Source organism: Oryctolagus cuniculus, chromosome 3, assembly GCF_051225735.1.
Source record: "Oryctolagus cuniculus isolate XC-2025 breed Fujian yellow rabbit chromosome 3, ASM5122573v1, whole genome shotgun sequence".
Lineage (NCBI taxonomy): Eukaryota > Metazoa > Chordata > Mammalia > Lagomorpha > Leporidae > Oryctolagus > Oryctolagus cuniculus.
Window position 1 is genome coordinate 39,423,782 of NC_142869.1, and position 18,128 is coordinate 39,441,909.

Consider the following 18,128-nt stretch of genomic DNA (forward strand, 5'->3'; position numbering starts at 1 on the left):
TTCTCTACTTCCAAACCAGCTCCCTGCTAATGGCCTGGGAAAGCACCAGATGATGGCTGAAATACCTAGGTCACTGTCACCCATGTGGGAGACCTGGAAGAAGCTCCTGGCTCCCCGCAGCCCGGCCCGATGCTAGCCCTTGCAGCCATCTGGGCAGTGAACCAGTGGATGGAAGATCTCTCTCTCTCTCTCTCCTTCTCTCTGTATAACTCTGACTTTCAAAATAGATAAAATCTTTAAAAAAAAAAAAAAACTAAGCAATTTAGACTTTGTTTATTGTAACATGAGAAATAGAAGTACAGTTCATGATTCCTGTTTTTAAAGATTTATTTATTTATTTGAAAGGCAGAATGACAAAGAGGGGGAGATCTTCCAACTGCTGACTCACTAAAGTTTTTTTCTACTTTTAAAATGGTTAGTTAGCTACACCAATATCCCTTCCTAGATACTCCACTTTATTACATGTGTTTGAAATGTATATTTGTTTCTAATGAGGCCCCTTTCTCGATCCTGCACTGTTCTTTTTGTCTCTTGTCTCTTCCTGTTTCAGTACCTATAATGTTTAATTACCAGAGGTTTGTAATACACGTCAATAGTATCTAGGCTAGTTCATCCTTATTACTGTTCATAATTTTCAAAAATATTCATATTTATCTTCCTAGATAAACTTTGAAATCAAATTCCCAAAGGATCTTGTTGGTATTTTGATTGAGAATGCATTTAATTTATTGAATAATAAGAAAAAATTTATAACTTTACAGTCAGTGTGTCTTCCTAGCTAAAGACTGTATCTTTCCTTTTGTTCAAGTCTGTGTTTTTGTCATTTTTTTTTTGAGAGTTTACCAGTAGAATCTAAAAGTCCTCTTCTTGCAGGTCCTGCATACTTCCTGTTGATTTTATTCATAAAGGTTTGTTTTTTGGTTATGATTTAATGGGAACTGTTATTCTACTGTGTTTTCCAACTGTAGAGCATCTCCATAACTGAAACTTTCCTAAAAGATTGTATATAAAAAAGACTATATATGTATATATACTTCATATATATAGTGTATATATATGTATATATAGTATATATGCATATATATAAATATATATATATACACACACTGAGATTAAAAAGCAAAACCACATGACAACACAGTTGCAGCCCTACGTGGCTGTTCTGCCCATCCAGAAATGTACTGACCTCGAATGACTGTATCCCCCAAGGAATGGTCAATGGAAAGTCTTCCAGGGCACTTAAGAGTTTCTTGGGAATGTCAGGGTAGCCACTTGGTTCCTGAAGTAAAGATGCTTTTATTATTTTAATGTGAATTATTAATTGAGAGACTTCAGTTGATTAATAGAAAAACATCTTCAAAATCTATGTGGCTGCATGGTCCTCAGACTTTTATTTTTCTTTTTTGGGGAAGTGCCTATGAAATGGTTTGGTCCATAAGGGATCCCAGAAATCAGAATTATGGTCATGGAGACAGACACATGGTGCTCCTTTAACTTCCCGGCCCGGGCTGGGGTGAAAGCAATGGAACAAGCTCTCGTCCCCAAGACAACCCAAGGACAGCTGCAACTTTACCCTCATCTGTAACTGCCGCCACACGTCGATGTAGAATTTGAAGAGGAAGCTGATCAGGAGAGCTCGGCGGTAGTCCACCCTCCCTCCAGGGGCGGACGCCGGAAGTGGGATCTCATCCAGGACCAGCCTGCAAGCTTCATTCAACATGTCTTCATCCCAGCATCTAGATGCAAAAGAAATTCAGGGATAAACAAGTGTGTGATAGTAACCAGAAAACTGATCTTAAAAATGTAAACAAAGATTGATCACATCGTTTTTCTCACTTGGAAGTCCCATCACACACAACTGGGCCTTTGTGTGTACTATTTAAAATCTTGCTTTCAGTTATCACATACACTTACTGTAAAATGCTGTGGCACTCCAGAGACACAGGCCTCCACCTTGGGTAGCCGTGTCAGTTGTAGCTATTCAAGGGTAAACAGACTGTATTTGGGAGGAGGTGCAAGTCTATCACTCACCTTCCAAGGAGCCGCTGGCAGGATTCCCTGGCACTGACAGTAGTAGGACCCACTCCTCCGTATAAGATGTTCAAGTCCGCAATGGTGTGTGTGCCATCTTTGAGAAGGACTCTCATCCCAGCATTCACGATTGCAAGGGCATTTTGCTGGCGGGGGGCCTGTCTGAAAGCTGACACAAACTCCCACTGCAATACAACAAGAACAACGCTTTGTTTTGAAAACTTTCACATGTACAGAGAAGTCTCAAGGACAGCACAATAAATACTGATACCTACATTCACGGATTCACCAAGGGTCAGCACTGTACCCCACAGGCTCACTCTCCCTCTAGCCACTCCCCCCCCCAACACAAGACATGCACACACACTCACACAGTTTTAGTGACACCTTTTAATTTTTTTCCAAAAGAAAAGCAGGATTTATTCAAGTTGGAAACCTCCTGCCGAAGCAGCCAGGAGGCTGTGGTTCCAAGAGAGAAAGACCTGAAGGGCTGATGGGAGTCGGGTTTTTAAGCTCAGTCTTGGGGAAGAACTTGTAGTGACACATTTGAAAGCTAATCAAAGACACCATGATACTTCATCCCTGAAATGTTTCCAGGTGTAGTTCCAAAAAGAAAAAATACCCCAAAACAGAAGCAAAACAGCCAAGGGCTCTTTCTTCTTTATAACCTCAGCACCAACCAAGATGAGAATGAGACTGAGGGGTGAGTATTGATGCAATGGTGCCATTTAACAGAGGTCATGTCCAAGTTTCTCCAGTAAAAGACCTGCATAAGCCTCTCTCCTTTCCTTTTCTCTGAAAAAGCCCTCCAGTCTTTCATGAGGCTGACATTTTTGAGTCATCGATTAGTCGTTTTATAGTGTCCTTTGGCTTGGGCTATCTATTTCTTCCTGAATTGATTCAGGTTAAACTTGGGGGCAGTGATGGCAAGAATACTACTATCACTTCAGAATCACCCACTGTTGCTACTGAGATTCTCATGAAAACTAGGAGCCTGGAGTACTCTCCATTCTCAGAACATCATCTCCTTTCTCCTTTGGTAAAACTCTTCTGAAGTCCTAGCATCCCTAACACTAACCAGCAGAGACTTAACTTGTTGGCTCTGAGGACTAATGGCGAGTTTTCTGCAGCAAACCTTTGTTTCATTTTGTTCTTCTCCTAATTCATTCAATCAAATCCAGGAAGTTTAGCTAAAAAGTCAGTGCATGAGTATCAGGGGAGGAGGACATCCAGCAATATTTTTAGCAAATGATGGTGACTTTTCTCTGTCCTGGGTGTTCATGTGCTATACAGCAGATTCTACAAATAACTGAATGAATGAATGATACTAGGGGAAAGTGTCAAAAAAAAAAAAGTATTCTGCTCTTGTGTGTGTGATAAATGGCTACCAACTTCCATTTATTGGCCAAGCTGATCCAGAGCTCAAGCCTTGAGATGCAATAGTAACCACCCACATTAGTCCAAGTTTCCATCTGTTGAAACAGATAGTTCAAACAAAAGCCAGTCAAAGCCATATTCATCCATCAAGGGATACCTGAATTCCTCCTGTGCTATCCGTATCTTAGTATAATCAGAACTCACTGGTCCCTTATTTCCCTGAAGTTCTTATTTATTTGAAGAATACATGAATCTTGGACATTAACATCAGAGTGAAACATTTTATAAATGATTCTTTATTCTAGTTTTTATCCCTGATACTGATGTTGGGTTTTGGTGCTAGTTCTGCCACCCATTCATTGTGAAATTTTGTTGAAATAATTAAATTTCTTTGAACCCCAATCTTCTCATCTATAAAATAAGGTCATTGGTCTCTTTAAATGATATGCTCTGTGATTATATGGTTTTTAGAGTTCTTGAAGACAAATCAGAAAATGGCACAATGTCCTGAAGTTGTGTAATTTAAGCAGATTGGCATCTAATCAGCTACTACTGCTTGTACCTAGGCAAGTATAAATGTTTGCTATAAATTCTAGTTTTTATTATGCTCAATTTAGTTCAAGATAAAAACAAAGCAACTCCAGGGACCGGTGCTGTAGCATAGCAGGTAAAGCTGCCGTCTCCAGTGCCGGCACCATCCCATATGGGCGCCAGTTCGAGACCCAGCTGTTCCACTTCCAATCCAGCTCTCAGCTATGGCCTGGGAAAGCAGTAGAAGATGGCCCAAATCCCTGGGCCCCTGCACCTGTTTGGGAGACCTGAAAGAAGCTCCTGGCTCCTGGCTTTGGATTGGCACAGTTCTGGCTATTGCGGACATCTGGGGGGTGAACCAGCAGATGGAAGACCTCCCTCTCTGTCTCTACCTCTCTCTGTAACTCTGTCTTTCAAATAAATAAATAAAAAAAAAAAAAAAAAAAAAAGCTGAGCCTGACCCCTCTGGCTTCCTGTCTGGGATGTGATCACTTCTTCCTGCATACATTCTCTCCATGCACCATGGGGCCTTGCCAGCACCTGTGCCGTGCTTTTTGGAACATGAGTTAAATAAACCTCTTTTCCTTTCCTTATAAAGTTAGCTTGCCCCAGCTATTTCACTCTAGCGATGAAAAACAGTTCAATAAAGCAACTAAAAGGAAACAGAAGAAAGTGGGCATTATAAACTCCACAATCTCATACCTTTCTAGAGATAGGAATGAACACAGAAACTAGGACTTGTTCTGGCTTAAGGCTTGCATTTGTTGCTCCAGCAAGAAAATGATCATTCAAAGGAATTTGCTGCATTCCTTCTGTTGGGGAAAAAAAGTATTTCATTTAAAGGTAACTTATGCTACTGAATCGGCTTTGTACTTTATCAAATCCAGTGGTATTCTTATTCTAAAAATACATTCTAAAATTAAAATTAAACTGAAAACTAGCCACACACAATATCACAATTTTCCCAAAGTTGTATCCACTGTCTCCGAAAATTCAGTCTTGAATTGTCTTCCGCCTGTATTAACAGAGCACAGCTCCTCCGGGTCACCAGAACAACTCTGCTCACAAGACATGGTGTAACCTGTAGGGCAGAATGATCATACTCAGGGGACAAACGTGACAGCGCAGACCAATGGGAGTGCCGTGGGGGAGAGAGCCTGAAGAATCTAAATTCTGGAGAGGGGCATGGTAAGCATATGTAGATTACTCAGGAGAACTTGGCCTTCTTCCAGCTATATGATTATCTTAAACCCAAATCCCAAAGCACAGGCAAGCAAGTGAATGCCACCCTCCTCAAAGCAGTCACCGTAGGAGGTGTTAGACATTTATCTCAGTACTGCCTGCCTCACCCCACGTTGGGCACCCTTCAGGGGATGTTCCACAGCCTGTGGCCTTGGCTGTGATAAATCTCGATCTTTTGAAGGTACTTTTGATTTATGGTAAGAGGTAAAAGTCACCCAGAAGCCAGTTTGATGGATAAGGCAGCGGATCAAATTGGCTAATGTTCTTTCTGGTCAAAAGTCAAGTGAAAAGAGACCGATTTCCCTTGTGCAGTTTGTCAACCACGAAGTATTCCCTTTTTTCTTCTTCTTCTTCTTCTTTTTTTTTTTTTTTCCACATAGGGGTCATTGCCCCAGGCTGGTCCTGCTGGATCTTCCATTTCCAATAAATTCACCTGACAAGATCAGTATAGAACCAGATGTTTCCTAGGCAGTAGGCCTTTGACACCATTAAAGATGTCGTGGTCCTCATGAATCATCTCCCACAGATTCCACTGCAGTTATAAATTTCCCCGTGGTGTTGTGAAATAACAAGAACTGCATGTATTGGTCTTTGCTTCTGGTTCCAGACACAGAAATCCTCAGATCTCTGTAATTTCCTGAATGACAGCAGCACCTGTAGCAGAGGTCCTTAATTCCTGGGAATTTCTTGCATGGGAAGGGCGTCTTTTACTCTCATGAGGTCCCTCTTGACGGGCAGTTGGAAAGCAGCTGGTTGCCAGGGAAATCCAACCATGTGATGAGAGTTGTGACTTTCAGCAAAGACCAATGCTGTAACCAGTCATGCCTACGTAATGGAGCTTCCACAGAGCCTCAAAAGGACAGGGTGGAGGTGAGCATCTTGGAAGCGGAATTTGTGGAGGTGCCAGGAGGGTAGTGTACCCAGAGAGGACATTGTGGATTGAACAGGACACTTGGCTCCCTAAGTTCATGGAAACGTCTAAATCCCATTGAGAACTTCTGTTTCAGACACTCCTATCATTCAGGAAATTATAAAGATTTCTGTGTCTAGAACCATTCATAGTGACCAACACATGTAGTTCTTGGTATTTCACAATGCCACTGACACTTCTTTATGGGAAAATGTATAACTACAGTGGAATCTTACATTAACAGTGATTGGATTAAGGGTGGAGAATTGATCTGATTATGGCATCTGGTAGATGGACCTGTGGGAGGTCTTTGGGTCACTGGGGGCTTGGCCTTGAAGGAGGTTCTCATGGAAGTGCTGGATGCATAAGCCAGGCGTGCTTGCTGTGTCTCTCTCTGCTTCCTGGCTCCCCATGTGACTGCTCCTCTTCGGATGCTCAAGCATTCTAGCCTCCATCAGACCCCCAATTAATGGGGCTCCCTGAACTTGAACTGTGAACCTCCAAACTGTGAGCCAAAACCAAGCTGTTACTTCCCAAGAAGCTCTTGTCATGTATTTTAATTAAAGAAAAGTTGACTAATCCAGGGCATGGAGACTCTGCCCTTCCCCACGTGCCTTGGCCTACGTATCTCTTCCATCTGCTCTTTCCTGAGACCCTTTCTAATACCCATTAGAATAAAAGGCTAAAGAGAAGCATTCCCTATGTCCTGTGAGCCACTCTAGAGAATTAGTTGGACCCAAAGGGGTCAGGGAAACCCCAGTTTATAGCCTGTTGGTCAAAAGGACCAGAGGCCTGGACATGGGATTGACAAGTGAGGAGAGCAGTCTTTTCAGAGTGGCCCTTCAACTGTTGCATCTCATACCATCTCCAGGTAGATACTCTATATCTGCTGGAGAATTACTTAGTGTGTGAGGAGCACCACCTGCCCCCGACAGACACACACACATCTAGTGCCAGACATGTCCAGTGTTGAGTGATGTGTGACACAGAGCATCAAATATACATTTTTAAAAATATAAATGATATCTTTAGAACCTAAACATGTAAGTCAAGGACAAAAAGTAAGTCATAAACCCATTAAAATGCACTAAAATAAAAGTCTTTCTTCATTACAGTACACTTGCTGTGTAGCCTCAGTTCATCACAGGTGTGTTATCCTTTGGTCATGACCAGGCAAGAAAAAAGGCCAGTTGAGATGCTAATTATCTACAGTGGTATTTCTGATAGCCTACAGTTGTTCATTTCCACCTACTCTTCCCCACAATGTGTGTTCTCAGTTATATCCACAGCAAAGTACAAAGTTAGCATTGCATCCAATGACTTAACTGAGGGATGCCTGTGTTATCCTACAACCGTATTCAATATGTGTTTCTAAAACTGACATCAGCACCTTTAAGGGAATGCAGTAGCTCACCTTTTGAAGCAACATTGAGGATGCAATTGCCTACTCCCAAAATGGGGTTGAGATCAGAAGTCGGCAGCCTGCTAATTATATGACCACCTAAGGACTGAAAGAAACATTAGTCAGCAACCTTGGGACTTTCCTGGTGAGTGCTGAATTAAACAGAGAATGACATTTCTATTCAACCTGATGCAGCAATTAGAATCAAAAGTGCCATCATGGATGAGCGATTGTCTTGCAAATCTTCAAATGTTTGAGAGGAACCTCCATTCCCTTTACTTATTTACAAAATGCAAATTGTGAAGGCAAGCAGGAGAAATAAAACTTTAATACCAGCAATTTCTGATTTCTGATTAGGAAGGGACTCAAATTAAGATTTACGTATGAAGAATTCATTCTGAAGCTATGCTTGTGTGGCTTACACAATGATAGACAAGAAATGGTTAAGCAGAGTAAGTGAGGGAGTAGCACATGGATGGGGGAGGTGGAGGCAAGATATGGGGTGAACTAGGAGCTGAGACAGAGCTTGAAAGAGGGGGCGCTGCAGCAGCCCTGCGACAGCGACATCTGCAGGATGGGAAGAGTAGCTACTCTCCTAGCCAGGGCTACTGAAACCCTCCCCATGGGCTGTAGTGCAGGTACAGGAGTGTGGAGCTGAGTAAGGAGAGATTCAGATGTGAGAAGGGGGCAGGCGAGAGATGGCCTATGGGCCACACACTGTAATGTGGGATGAAGCTGCTACCCTAGGCAGCTCCATTACTAAGGAGGTTGTCTTTGGAGAACGCACGGTGAGTGACGAATTGCAGATGGGAGGACTGACCGGATCCTCTAATTCAGGCAGCTTAGTACTGGGGCTTCAGGGGACCTAGAAGAAGCCTGAAGAGACACAGAGCCCTAGCCAAAAGAGAAGAGGAGATGGACTGGACCACAGAAAAGCCAACAATTATTTCATTCCAAGGGACTGATGGTTAGCAAGGATAACCCTGCTATTCTTGTTACCGGTTTGTATATGACATTTACAGTGGGTATTTTATAGCTCTCTATAAAATATCTTTTAGAGTTACAATACAGAATTACACTAAAAGGTTAAGTAAAATGTATGATTCTCATTTATATTTGTTATCAAGTCAGCTAATTTCTCTTTTTTAAAAGATTTATTGGCCGGCGCCTCGGCTCACTAGGCTAATCCTCCGCCTTGCGGTGCCAGCACACCGGGTTCTAGTCCCGGTCGGGGTGCCGGTTTCTGTCCCAGTTGCCCCTCTTCCAGGCCAGTTCTCTGCTGTGGCCCGGGAGTGCAGTGGAGGATGGCCCAAGTGCTTGGGCCCTGCACCCCATGGGAGACCAGGAGAACCACCTGCCTCCTGCCTTTGGATCAGCGTGGTGTGCCAGCTGCGGCGGCCATTGAAGGGTGAACCAACGGCAAAAAGGAAGACCTTTCTCTCTGTCTCTCTCTCTCTCACTGTCCACTCTGCCTGTCCAAAAAAAAAAAAAAATTTTTTTTTTTTTTATGTATTTATTCATTTGAAAGGCAGAGTTGGAGATGGAGAGAGCTCTGTCATCTGGTGGTCCATTCCCCAAATAGCCACAACAGCTGAGGCTGGGCAGGTCGAAGCCAGGAGGTTCTTCCGGGTCTCCCATGCAGGTGCAGGGACCCAAGTACTTGAGCCATCTTCTACTGTTTTCCCAGACCACAGCAGGGAGCTGGATTGGAAGTGGAGCAGCTAGGACTTGAACCCGCGCCCATATGGGATGGTGGTATCATAGGCGGCAGCTTTATCTGCTCTGCCAGAACACCAGCCCTAGCTATTCTGCGAGTCTGTTAGTTGTCTTTATAAGGTAACAAGTTAAGGAACCCCTTTGGGAGTTAAGCATAGATCTTTCTGGACTGGATAGATCTTCAACAGACAATTACAGCAAGATCCAGGCCATAGACGAATAGACCAGGCGGGCAGCCACCCCTTCTGCCCCCTATGCTGCCAGGGTCTGAAGAGAGTCCATGATTCAGCCACATGAAAAGCAGAGAGACAGATAACAGAAAACAAGAGCAATAGTGTGGGACCCACTCCCTCCTCCCTGATGTCTGCCGCCTCCCCCAGCCCCGCCGATGGTGCCTGCAGAGGACGTACTGCCATGTTCCTGATCTGCTGTCCCGCCAGGGTCCTCATGTGCTTCAAGAGAGCGCGATACGTCTGCGTCTTCTCCTCCGGGAGCTCAGAGACCGCATCAGCCAGGACGTCCCTCACCTGGGCCAGCCTGAGGCCAGCACCCAGGGTCAGCCCTGAAAGGGGGATGCTTTGGTTACTGCTCTGGGAAGAAGGCCAGAGTGGGGACACAGTGCCACAACGCCACCTTTCCCGTTCATAAATGCTCCTTTGTCACAGTTATTAAACGAACAGAAACTCCTTGCAGACCACCTTTTACATGCTGAAACGCAGTAATCAAGTCGGAAAGGCAATCAGAACCATCCCAGGGTTTGGTTGCTCTTTCTCCGAGGATAACGCCCACGCGCCCTTCCTTGGCACAGTACAGCCCAGCGCCCACCTTCCCCGCCACGCTGTGTGCCAGCAACGGGCGCCGTCTTTGGCCTCCGGCACTTGCTATGGGCTTTTCCTGCCCTCTTGCTCCCATGTGACTTTTTTTTTTTTTTTTTTTTGACAGGCAGAGTGGACAGTGAGAGAGAGAGACAGAGAGAAAGGTCTTCCTTTGCCGTTGGTTCACCCTCCAATGGCCGCCGCGGTTGGCGCGCTGCGGCCAGCACACCGCGCTGATCCGATGGCAGGAGCCAGGAGCCAGGTGCTTTTCCTGGTCTCCCATGGGGTGCAGGGCCCAAGCACCTGGGCCATCCTCCACTGCACTCCCTGGCCACAGCAGAGAGCTGGCCTGGAAGAGGGGTAACCGGGACAGAATCCGGCGCCCCGACCGGGACTAGAACCCGGTGTGCCGGCGCCGCTAGGCGGAGGATTAGCCTAGTGAGCCGCGGCGCCGGCCCCCATGTGACTTTGATCCTAGCAGGAAAAGTCTTTCCTCACTCCCCAGTAAGGCTGGGTTGTCCTGTTCCTGCTCCTTTGACACCACGTTCCTCTGCTGCTTAGCACCTGTCACAGCTGCAATTGGGACTTTCATTTGAGTGATGATCTGCGTGGCGCCTGTCTTCACCAGCTGTTGTAAACACCACGAGGGCCAGGTCCACACCCTCTTCATTAAGCCGTTGTGTCCCCTGTGCCTAGCACCGTGCTTGTTTCCTGGTCTACCTTCACCACACCCTCCACAGGCTTAAAGCTGAGCTCGGGTCCCGAGCCACAGGGCTTCCCTGTGCCCTCCTTAGTTACTGCATTTCAATCATTTCCTACCTAATTCCTTCACAGTTCCACGTGATGGGCACAGAATCGTTCTGCAATTGAGCCGTACTCCCAGGTGAAGCTACAATAAATGCCAGCCTCCTGCCTGCCCCCCCCCCCTCCACGGAAACAAAAGTTCCTGAGAACCTACGGGTGCCAGGCCCTGTTCTGGGAGCTGAGAGCCCAGATGAGGTCTCTTCTGTTAGGAAGCCACCATTCTAGTGGGAGGAGACATCCACTACCAGAAAAATGAATAAATAAGAAAACATAATGTCGTACATCAGAGCTTGGGAGGAAACAGAGGCAGGTAATAGGGTAGGAGTGGGCATGAGGCTTGTAACCTCCTCCTGGTTTTCATCATGTTGATTTCAAAGTTCTGCCATGCCAGGAGCTGTGTTTAGGAAATCTTGCTAGAAACTGAAAAATCTCAAGCAACGAATCTCTACTTTGTAGAAGAATTTTCTTTACCTTTCTATCCCACTCTGTTCCATAATCATGAGCTTAAGAAAAAAAATTATCATCGCTTATGTTTCTAAGAACATAATGGTGTAACAGGCAAGGCACAAGTGTTTTAGATTCTGTTTTATCAACACATTAATTCACTCAGCAGGGGGAGCTCATGCTTTAATTTTGGGAAGTTGGACAGAAACAGCTTTTGGAAAAAGAATCTGCAGTGAGCTTTGTGACTCTCATTTTAAATAAGGTTTGCTTGCAGTAGTTCTTGGAGCTGAGACCATTTCATTAAGCATGGTTTGAATTTCATTTGCATAAATGTGACTGATAAATTCATTTCGTGGCAGAATTTCCTTCAGTAAGGTTCTGTTTTGCTTACCACATATGCTAATTTAGAACAAGTGTCCCAGCTCAGGAGTCTAAGGATTTATCTAGAAAGAAGACAGCTGTCTCTCTGCTGTGGCCAGGGAGTGCGGTGGAGGATGGCCCACGTCCTTGGCCCCTGCACCCGCATGGGAGACCAGGAGAAGCACCTGGCTCCTGCCTTCGGATCAGCGTGGTGCGCCGATCGCAGCGCGCCAGCCATGACAGCCATTGGAGGGTGAACCAATGGCAAAGGAAGACCTTTCTCTCTGTCTCTCTCTCTCACTGTCCACTCTGCCTGTCAAAAAAAAAAAAAAAAAAAGAAAGAAAGACAGCTGTCCACCTGCCCATTGTTCTATAGCTTCTCATTATTACACTGTGAACTCAGAACATAAACTTATTTGACCTGTTTGAACATGGCTATGATTTGACTTTGAGCACTTGAAAACAAAGTTCCCTGCCCTTTGAGATGAAAACACAGATATTTATTTAGACTTCAAAGGAAGTTTACTACAACAGGACTCAGGTTCAAAGGCAAAACAAATAAAGATTAGGAGAACGAGTTAACTTCTCAGATAAAGAGCCAGAACCATGAGGTTGACTCAGCAGTAATGAAACCACAGGTGGAGCCAGCAACACTAACAGGTGTGTGTGTGTAAACCACAATTTTCCAGTTGTCCAGAGGACTACAAGGTGACAGAAATGGTGTTTTAGGTAGAAATTTCCCTAGCATCGCCCACACTCTCTTTGTACTAGTATATTTCTACAAGATAGAACAAAAAGTTTTTTTAAAAAAAATCTGCATTTTTCTAGTTATCAAAGTCAAACAGATTTGTTAATAGAAAATACATGAAAAAGTGTTAAGAAGAGCATAAAAACACAAGATCTTTTACTTAGTGCTTGCACATTTATATCTGGCTTTAAAATCAAAATATGCAGTGTTTTCGATGGGTATTTATTTTTGGCTTTTCCTTCCTTCAGAATCCCAGACTCTCTGTAATTAAAATTTAAAAATCACTTTAACAGAGCTAATCCCCAATTAGCCCAATTTTGGAAGCATCCCTGAGAGGGTGGAGGAGGCTGAAAGAATGTAGGCCTGTAAGATATCAACATCCACAGGACTACCAGCTCTCCACGAAGAATCTTCTCTAGGAGCCTCAGTTTACCAGCAGACAGCCCATTGCCTGGCACATGGTAAAAACCTCGGATTATGAAGTTCATAAACAAATGAGTGTTTAAAAAATGGTCACACTTTGTTTTAAATCTTTGTCAAGCAAACTGATAGGCATTTTATACTGGTATTCTATAGTTTTCATGATTTTGTGACTATTTTAAAACTGACTTTATGTGAGTGCAGTTGAGCATCTTTTCATTTGATTAGGGTTTTTTTGTTTTGTTTTGTTTTTTGACAGGCAGAGTTAGACAGTGAGAGAGAGAGACAGAGAGAAAGGTCTTCCTTCCGTTGGTTCACCCCTCAAATGGCCTCCATGGCTGGTGCACTGCACCAATCCGAAACCAGGAGCCAGGTGCTTCTCCTGGTCTCCCATGGGGTGCAGGGCCCAAGCACTTGGGCCATCTTCCACTGCCCTCCCGGGCCACAGCAGAGAGCTGGACTGGAAGAGGGGCAACCGGGACAGAATCCAGCACTCTGACTGGGACTAGAACCTGGGGTGACGGCACCACAGGCGGAGGATTAGCCTAGTGAGCCAAGGTGCCGCCTTGATTAGGGTTTATAGTCCTTGCCTCTTTCCCTCCTTCCCTGCTGAATGATGGCCTTTCTACTTTGTATTTGTTGAACTCTTGGCTCACTGGAGTGTTAAGCCTTTGACTATAATGCGAACTAAAATAAATTATCTCAAAAGATGATAACTAAAATATTAAGTTGAATAAAATGGTTTTACCCCACTGGTATTTTTCTCTAAATAATGTGGATCTAAAGAACTGAGTGTTAATTTGTCAAGAAAAAAATTCCTGCCTGTCTTTGGCAGCTTTGGGACAATCACCACCAGTGGCTTGGCTGAGTTGGAGAAGGGAGACTAAAAGACTTCCTGGTGAAACCTGAGCTATTTAGCAGAGAAGGTGCTAGCTGTTTTCCTCTGCTGCTGGGGAAGAAACAGGCTGAGCACTCCTTGACTAGCTGAGGTGGCTAGAGACAGCTGGAAGGGTTCTGGGTAAATCAGCAACATCGGGCAAGTCCTGCTCTGCGCAGAGACTTGAGTCTCGAGACAAGAGGGACAGTCTTCTCCAGGACTTACTGAACCTAGGACATGGTCTTTTCCAAGGGCTGATGTGGTTCAACATTACAAGAGCCAAGGAGGTCTTCCCGCAGCCCCATGACCCTGTGATCTGGCTAGTGTCAAACAGCCCGAGCTTTCTTTAACAGAACCATCTGCAACACAAGCACCGTGTTACGGTAAATGAGAACACACCTTCTTCTGTGTTAGTCACAATAAATAATTCCAATATCCTTGCAGGAGAGATAATAATGGGAGGGGAAACTCCTTTGAACTTCATATCAGGCCCTAAAAGATAGAAGAATTCTCGTTAGTGGGAAAGAAGCGATTGAGATCTCATTTAGCAAGTAATGCTAAGACTTAGAAGTGTTTGTGATAGGCCTAATAAACAAAGTCCCCCTACATCTGAACTGAGTCTGACCCAAGCAGTGAAACATCTGTGGATTTCTTCATCCTAGAACCCTATGACAGAAACAGCTGCTTTACTAGTCACTGATGCCTGAAAGCGGGGAAAATGTAACCTCAGAGAAATCTAATCGCCTTCTGCTGGACAAACTGTTCTTCAGGAACCAGAGATATTAATCTTGTAACAAGCTGGCCATCAACCAGGCAAGGGGTTGAGTCTGAATCATCAGGTATGTGTTTGGATTTCTGAGCAGACTCCAGAACTTTCACTAATTGGGATTTTCAATAGAGAAGAGGGAACCGGGTCCTCCACTACCTACCTAGAGAAGTGTTCCCCATCACCAGAGGTGCATCGGGGTGCTCCATCTTCAGCTCCAGGAGGCCTGCCAGGGTTCCTGGGGAAATCCAGGTAGTCTTCTCCCCGTGGAAAGTCAGAACTTTCTTTTGGGGATCTTCTGCCATTCTCTGCAGGAGATAATGCAGACTTAATGCTGATGTCAATGACAAAATACACAGACTTCATTGCAACTCACACACAGAACAATGGATCCCACCAGGGATCACAAAGGCTGGTACTGGCAGGACAACGCTCCCATCTGTCTACAATTAAATCCACTCTTTTGTGTGATTTGTTTTCCATCTCTTATAGCTTGAAAAGAACTAAGTGGATTTTAATGAAGTCTTATAAACAAACAAGAATCCTGTGTCCCACGGAGATTTACAACATCAGACTTCCAAATGAAGAAATCATGACTAAGTTACAAATAGTAAGAAAACACCAACGGGGAGCTGTATTGCACAGAGGGTTGTGTGCCATTTATTATCAGGCAAGCTTGTCGAATGGAAATTCACTGACCACATCTGGAGGTGGAGGAGCCAGATTCTAATCCCAGCCTATCCACTAAGTAGTCTGGAGGACTTAGGGAAGCCCTGGAACCTCTCCAGGCTAGGTTGCTGTATCTGAAAATTAGGGATTTGAGTAGATGATATGAGAAGCCTTTCGGTTCTCAGATCTCACTGAAGTATGGAGTAAGGCTGGCTGTTTTGTTGAGCAGTGGAAATACAGTGGAAACAAAGAATGCTGGGTTTATTAGAGCCAGTGGGGCCCTTCCTCTCACAAACCATTTACTGCTTCCCAAGCAACATTGCGGGTTTTCAAGCACTAGATTAAAGTTGGTCTTTTCTCTGATCTAAAAGTAGAATAGTGGTTACTTGAATGACTACATTTTTTTCTCTAAAATAATGGCTGTGGCAGGTGACAAGGTGGATTGTGTTTGAGGAGATAGATCTCTCTACCCTGAGTGGACATTACACTAGTGTACTTGAATCAAAACAGCACATGGTATCCCATAAAATGAGTAATTTTTCTGTGTCAAAAATAAAACAATTTTAAAATAAGGTGGGAAATGGGGCTGGCACCGTGGCGCAGTCGGTTAACGCCTTGGCCTAAAGCACTGGGATCCCATTTGGGCACCGGTTCTAGTCCCAGCTGCTCCTCTTCCGATCCAGCTCTCTGCTATGGCCTGGGAAAGCAGTGGAAGATGGCCCAAGTCCTTGGGCCCCTGCACCCACGTAGGAGACCCGGAAGAAGCTCTTGGCTCCTGGCTTCAGATCGGCGCAACTCCTGCCGTTGCAGCCAACTGAGGAGTGAACCATCAGATGGAAGACCTCTCTCTCTCTCTCTCTCTCTCTCTCTCTCTTCTCTCTGCCTCTCCTCTCTCTGTGTAATGATGACTTTCAAATAAATAAATAAATCTTAAAAAAAAAATAAGGTGGGAAAGACAAATATGAGATAAATACGTACAAGGGCAATTTGCACATTGCCCATGCTGGCTCAGGTAGTCTTAATTTTCTCTTTTCTTTTTTAATGGATGCTTTTGCTCCCTGTTTTGATTTGGTTCAGATATCACCTAATCCAGTCATAATTTCTAGATCTAAAATTGCCTTTATTCCATGAAATCTAATTAAATTTACTGCAATTCAATGATGTTCAACAAAAAACATGGCATTCAAGGAAAAGCCCTTGAATACTAATTGCTTCTGTACTGAGAACCACCGATCTTGTTTTACAGAAAACAAAGCAGTGAGGCCTGAGAGGGGAAGTGACCTGGTCAAGGTGATACAGGTGATTAACAGAAACAGGCCATGAACCCAAGGGCTCCTTGCCCTGGGCCCTGTGGAACTGAAATCACTCCATGCATCTGAAGGAGGCCTAGTTGAAACCACTTCTGTTGGTTAATAATAAGCCAGGGAACCGTTTCTCAAGATGGAATTGAATTGTTTAATTTGCTGGTAATTAACTTTGATGATGCCCCAGCAAGAACATTTTATGCACAAGTATTGTTTTCTGAGTAGGAACCATCAAAAGGCCAAAGCTTTCAGTGAAATTTCCATTGTCTCTGTAGATGATTTCAGGCTGAATAATTCCACATCGAACAAAAATCACGGCGGAAGCTGTTGGAAATGGAACAAAACTTAAAGACAGGTTGGCTAAATGAGAATTCTTTATCATAAGGATTCTGCCAGCATTGCTTTAAGTTATGTGTTTTGTTGGAAAGCCAGACAGCAAGGTGGGAGTCCCCAGGAATGAATTCAAATCCTGATAAATGAAATAATTGGTGTGTTCCTCTCATCAGGCCCACTTCTCAAAGTGTAGTCCAGGCATTCTTGGGGGCCCTGGAAGTCCTCTCAGGGGTCCCCAGGTCAAAACAACTTTATAACGAAAGGTAGAAATTTTCTTCCTTCTCATTCTCTCCCGAGCACGCGGTGGGGTTTTACAAAGTCTACATGATGTGTGCAATCACCACCAACTGAATGTAGAAGCAGATATGTGAATCCAGCTGCCTTTTTATTTAAACCACTATGAGAGAGATTTACAAAAATGCTCACTCTTCTCACTGATTTTTCTGGTGGAAAAATATAATAATTCCCCATGCTATTTGTGCTATTGCTCAACGGGCTTTCTCTTGTGACTTGTGAGTGTAAGACATTTTCTAGCTTTACTTTCAGACCACACATGTTCATAAGCTTTAAGGGTAAGTGGCTCTGAAACCAAAAAAGTGAGAATCATGGTGTTGGGGAATGGGGAAACAGCAGTCAACCCTTCTCCCCCGGGGCCACTCAAGCCCACGGCCTGGGGAGAAAGTGGTGATCGTGGCCGGCGTGCCTCACTAGGCTAATCCTCTGCCTGCGGCTCAGGCACATCGGGTTCTAGTCCCAGTCGGGGCGCTGGATTCTGTCCCGGTTACTACTCTTCCTGTCCAGCTCTCTGCTGTGGCCCGGGAGTGCAGTGGAGGATGGCCCAAGTGCTTGGGCCCTGCACCCGCATGGGAAACCAGGAGGAAGCACCTGGCTCCTGGCTTCAGATCAGCGCGGTGCACCGGCCGCAGCGGTCATTGCAGCGTGAACCAACGGATAAAGGAAGACCTTTCTCTCTGTCTCGCTCTCTCACTGTCCACTCTGTCTGTCATAAAATAAATAAAAAATTAAAAAAAAGAAAGAAAGCAGCAATCGTGACTGGAATCGATCGTGACTAGAGTCGCCCTGTCCGAGGTGGACAGAGCTGTGCGGGGTGCCCAGGGGCTTTCCCCCAGACTTGGAAGGACTGTTTTAGTGAAAGGTTTCTGAAAGAAATAGAGAAAGGGGTCTGGCCATCCAGACCTCTCCTTCCACCTCTTAATGATTCAGTATCTCTTTTAACTTCTATTCTTCCCATCGGTATTTAAATACTTGCCAGACTCGGCCACTAATGGAGAAGGCAAAACGCAAAGCTGCTCATCCCCAGACTCCCCCGAGCTATTGCCTTGTACATTTTCTCTCCCTCTGCTGGTTCTGCGAAGCAC

The 18,128-nt window shown here is 44.7% G+C and overlaps 1 protein-coding gene across 4 annotated transcripts in view; it reads right to left on the reverse strand.

Annotated features, from left to right (window-relative positions):
- Window positions 1–18,128, reverse strand: part of AOX3 (aldehyde oxidase 3) — a 129,424-nt gene that overhangs the window by 91,524 nt on the left and 19,772 nt on the right. For 2 of the 4 annotated variants that reach the window (XM_089328022.1, NM_001308460.2), the window contains 8 exon segments: window positions 14,607–14,751; window positions 14,077–14,169; window positions 9,620–9,771; window positions 7,506–7,599; window positions 4,642–4,751; window positions 2,032–2,216; window positions 1,574–1,736; window positions 1,187–1,279 (listed from right to left, as the gene is read on the reverse strand). In XM_089328022.1, the coding sequence (XP_089184148.1) occupies window positions 1,187–1,279; window positions 1,574–1,736; window positions 2,032–2,216; window positions 4,642–4,751; window positions 7,506–7,599; window positions 9,620–9,771; window positions 14,077–14,169; window positions 14,607–14,751 (1,035 nt within the window). 4 annotated transcript variants of the gene reach the window in all.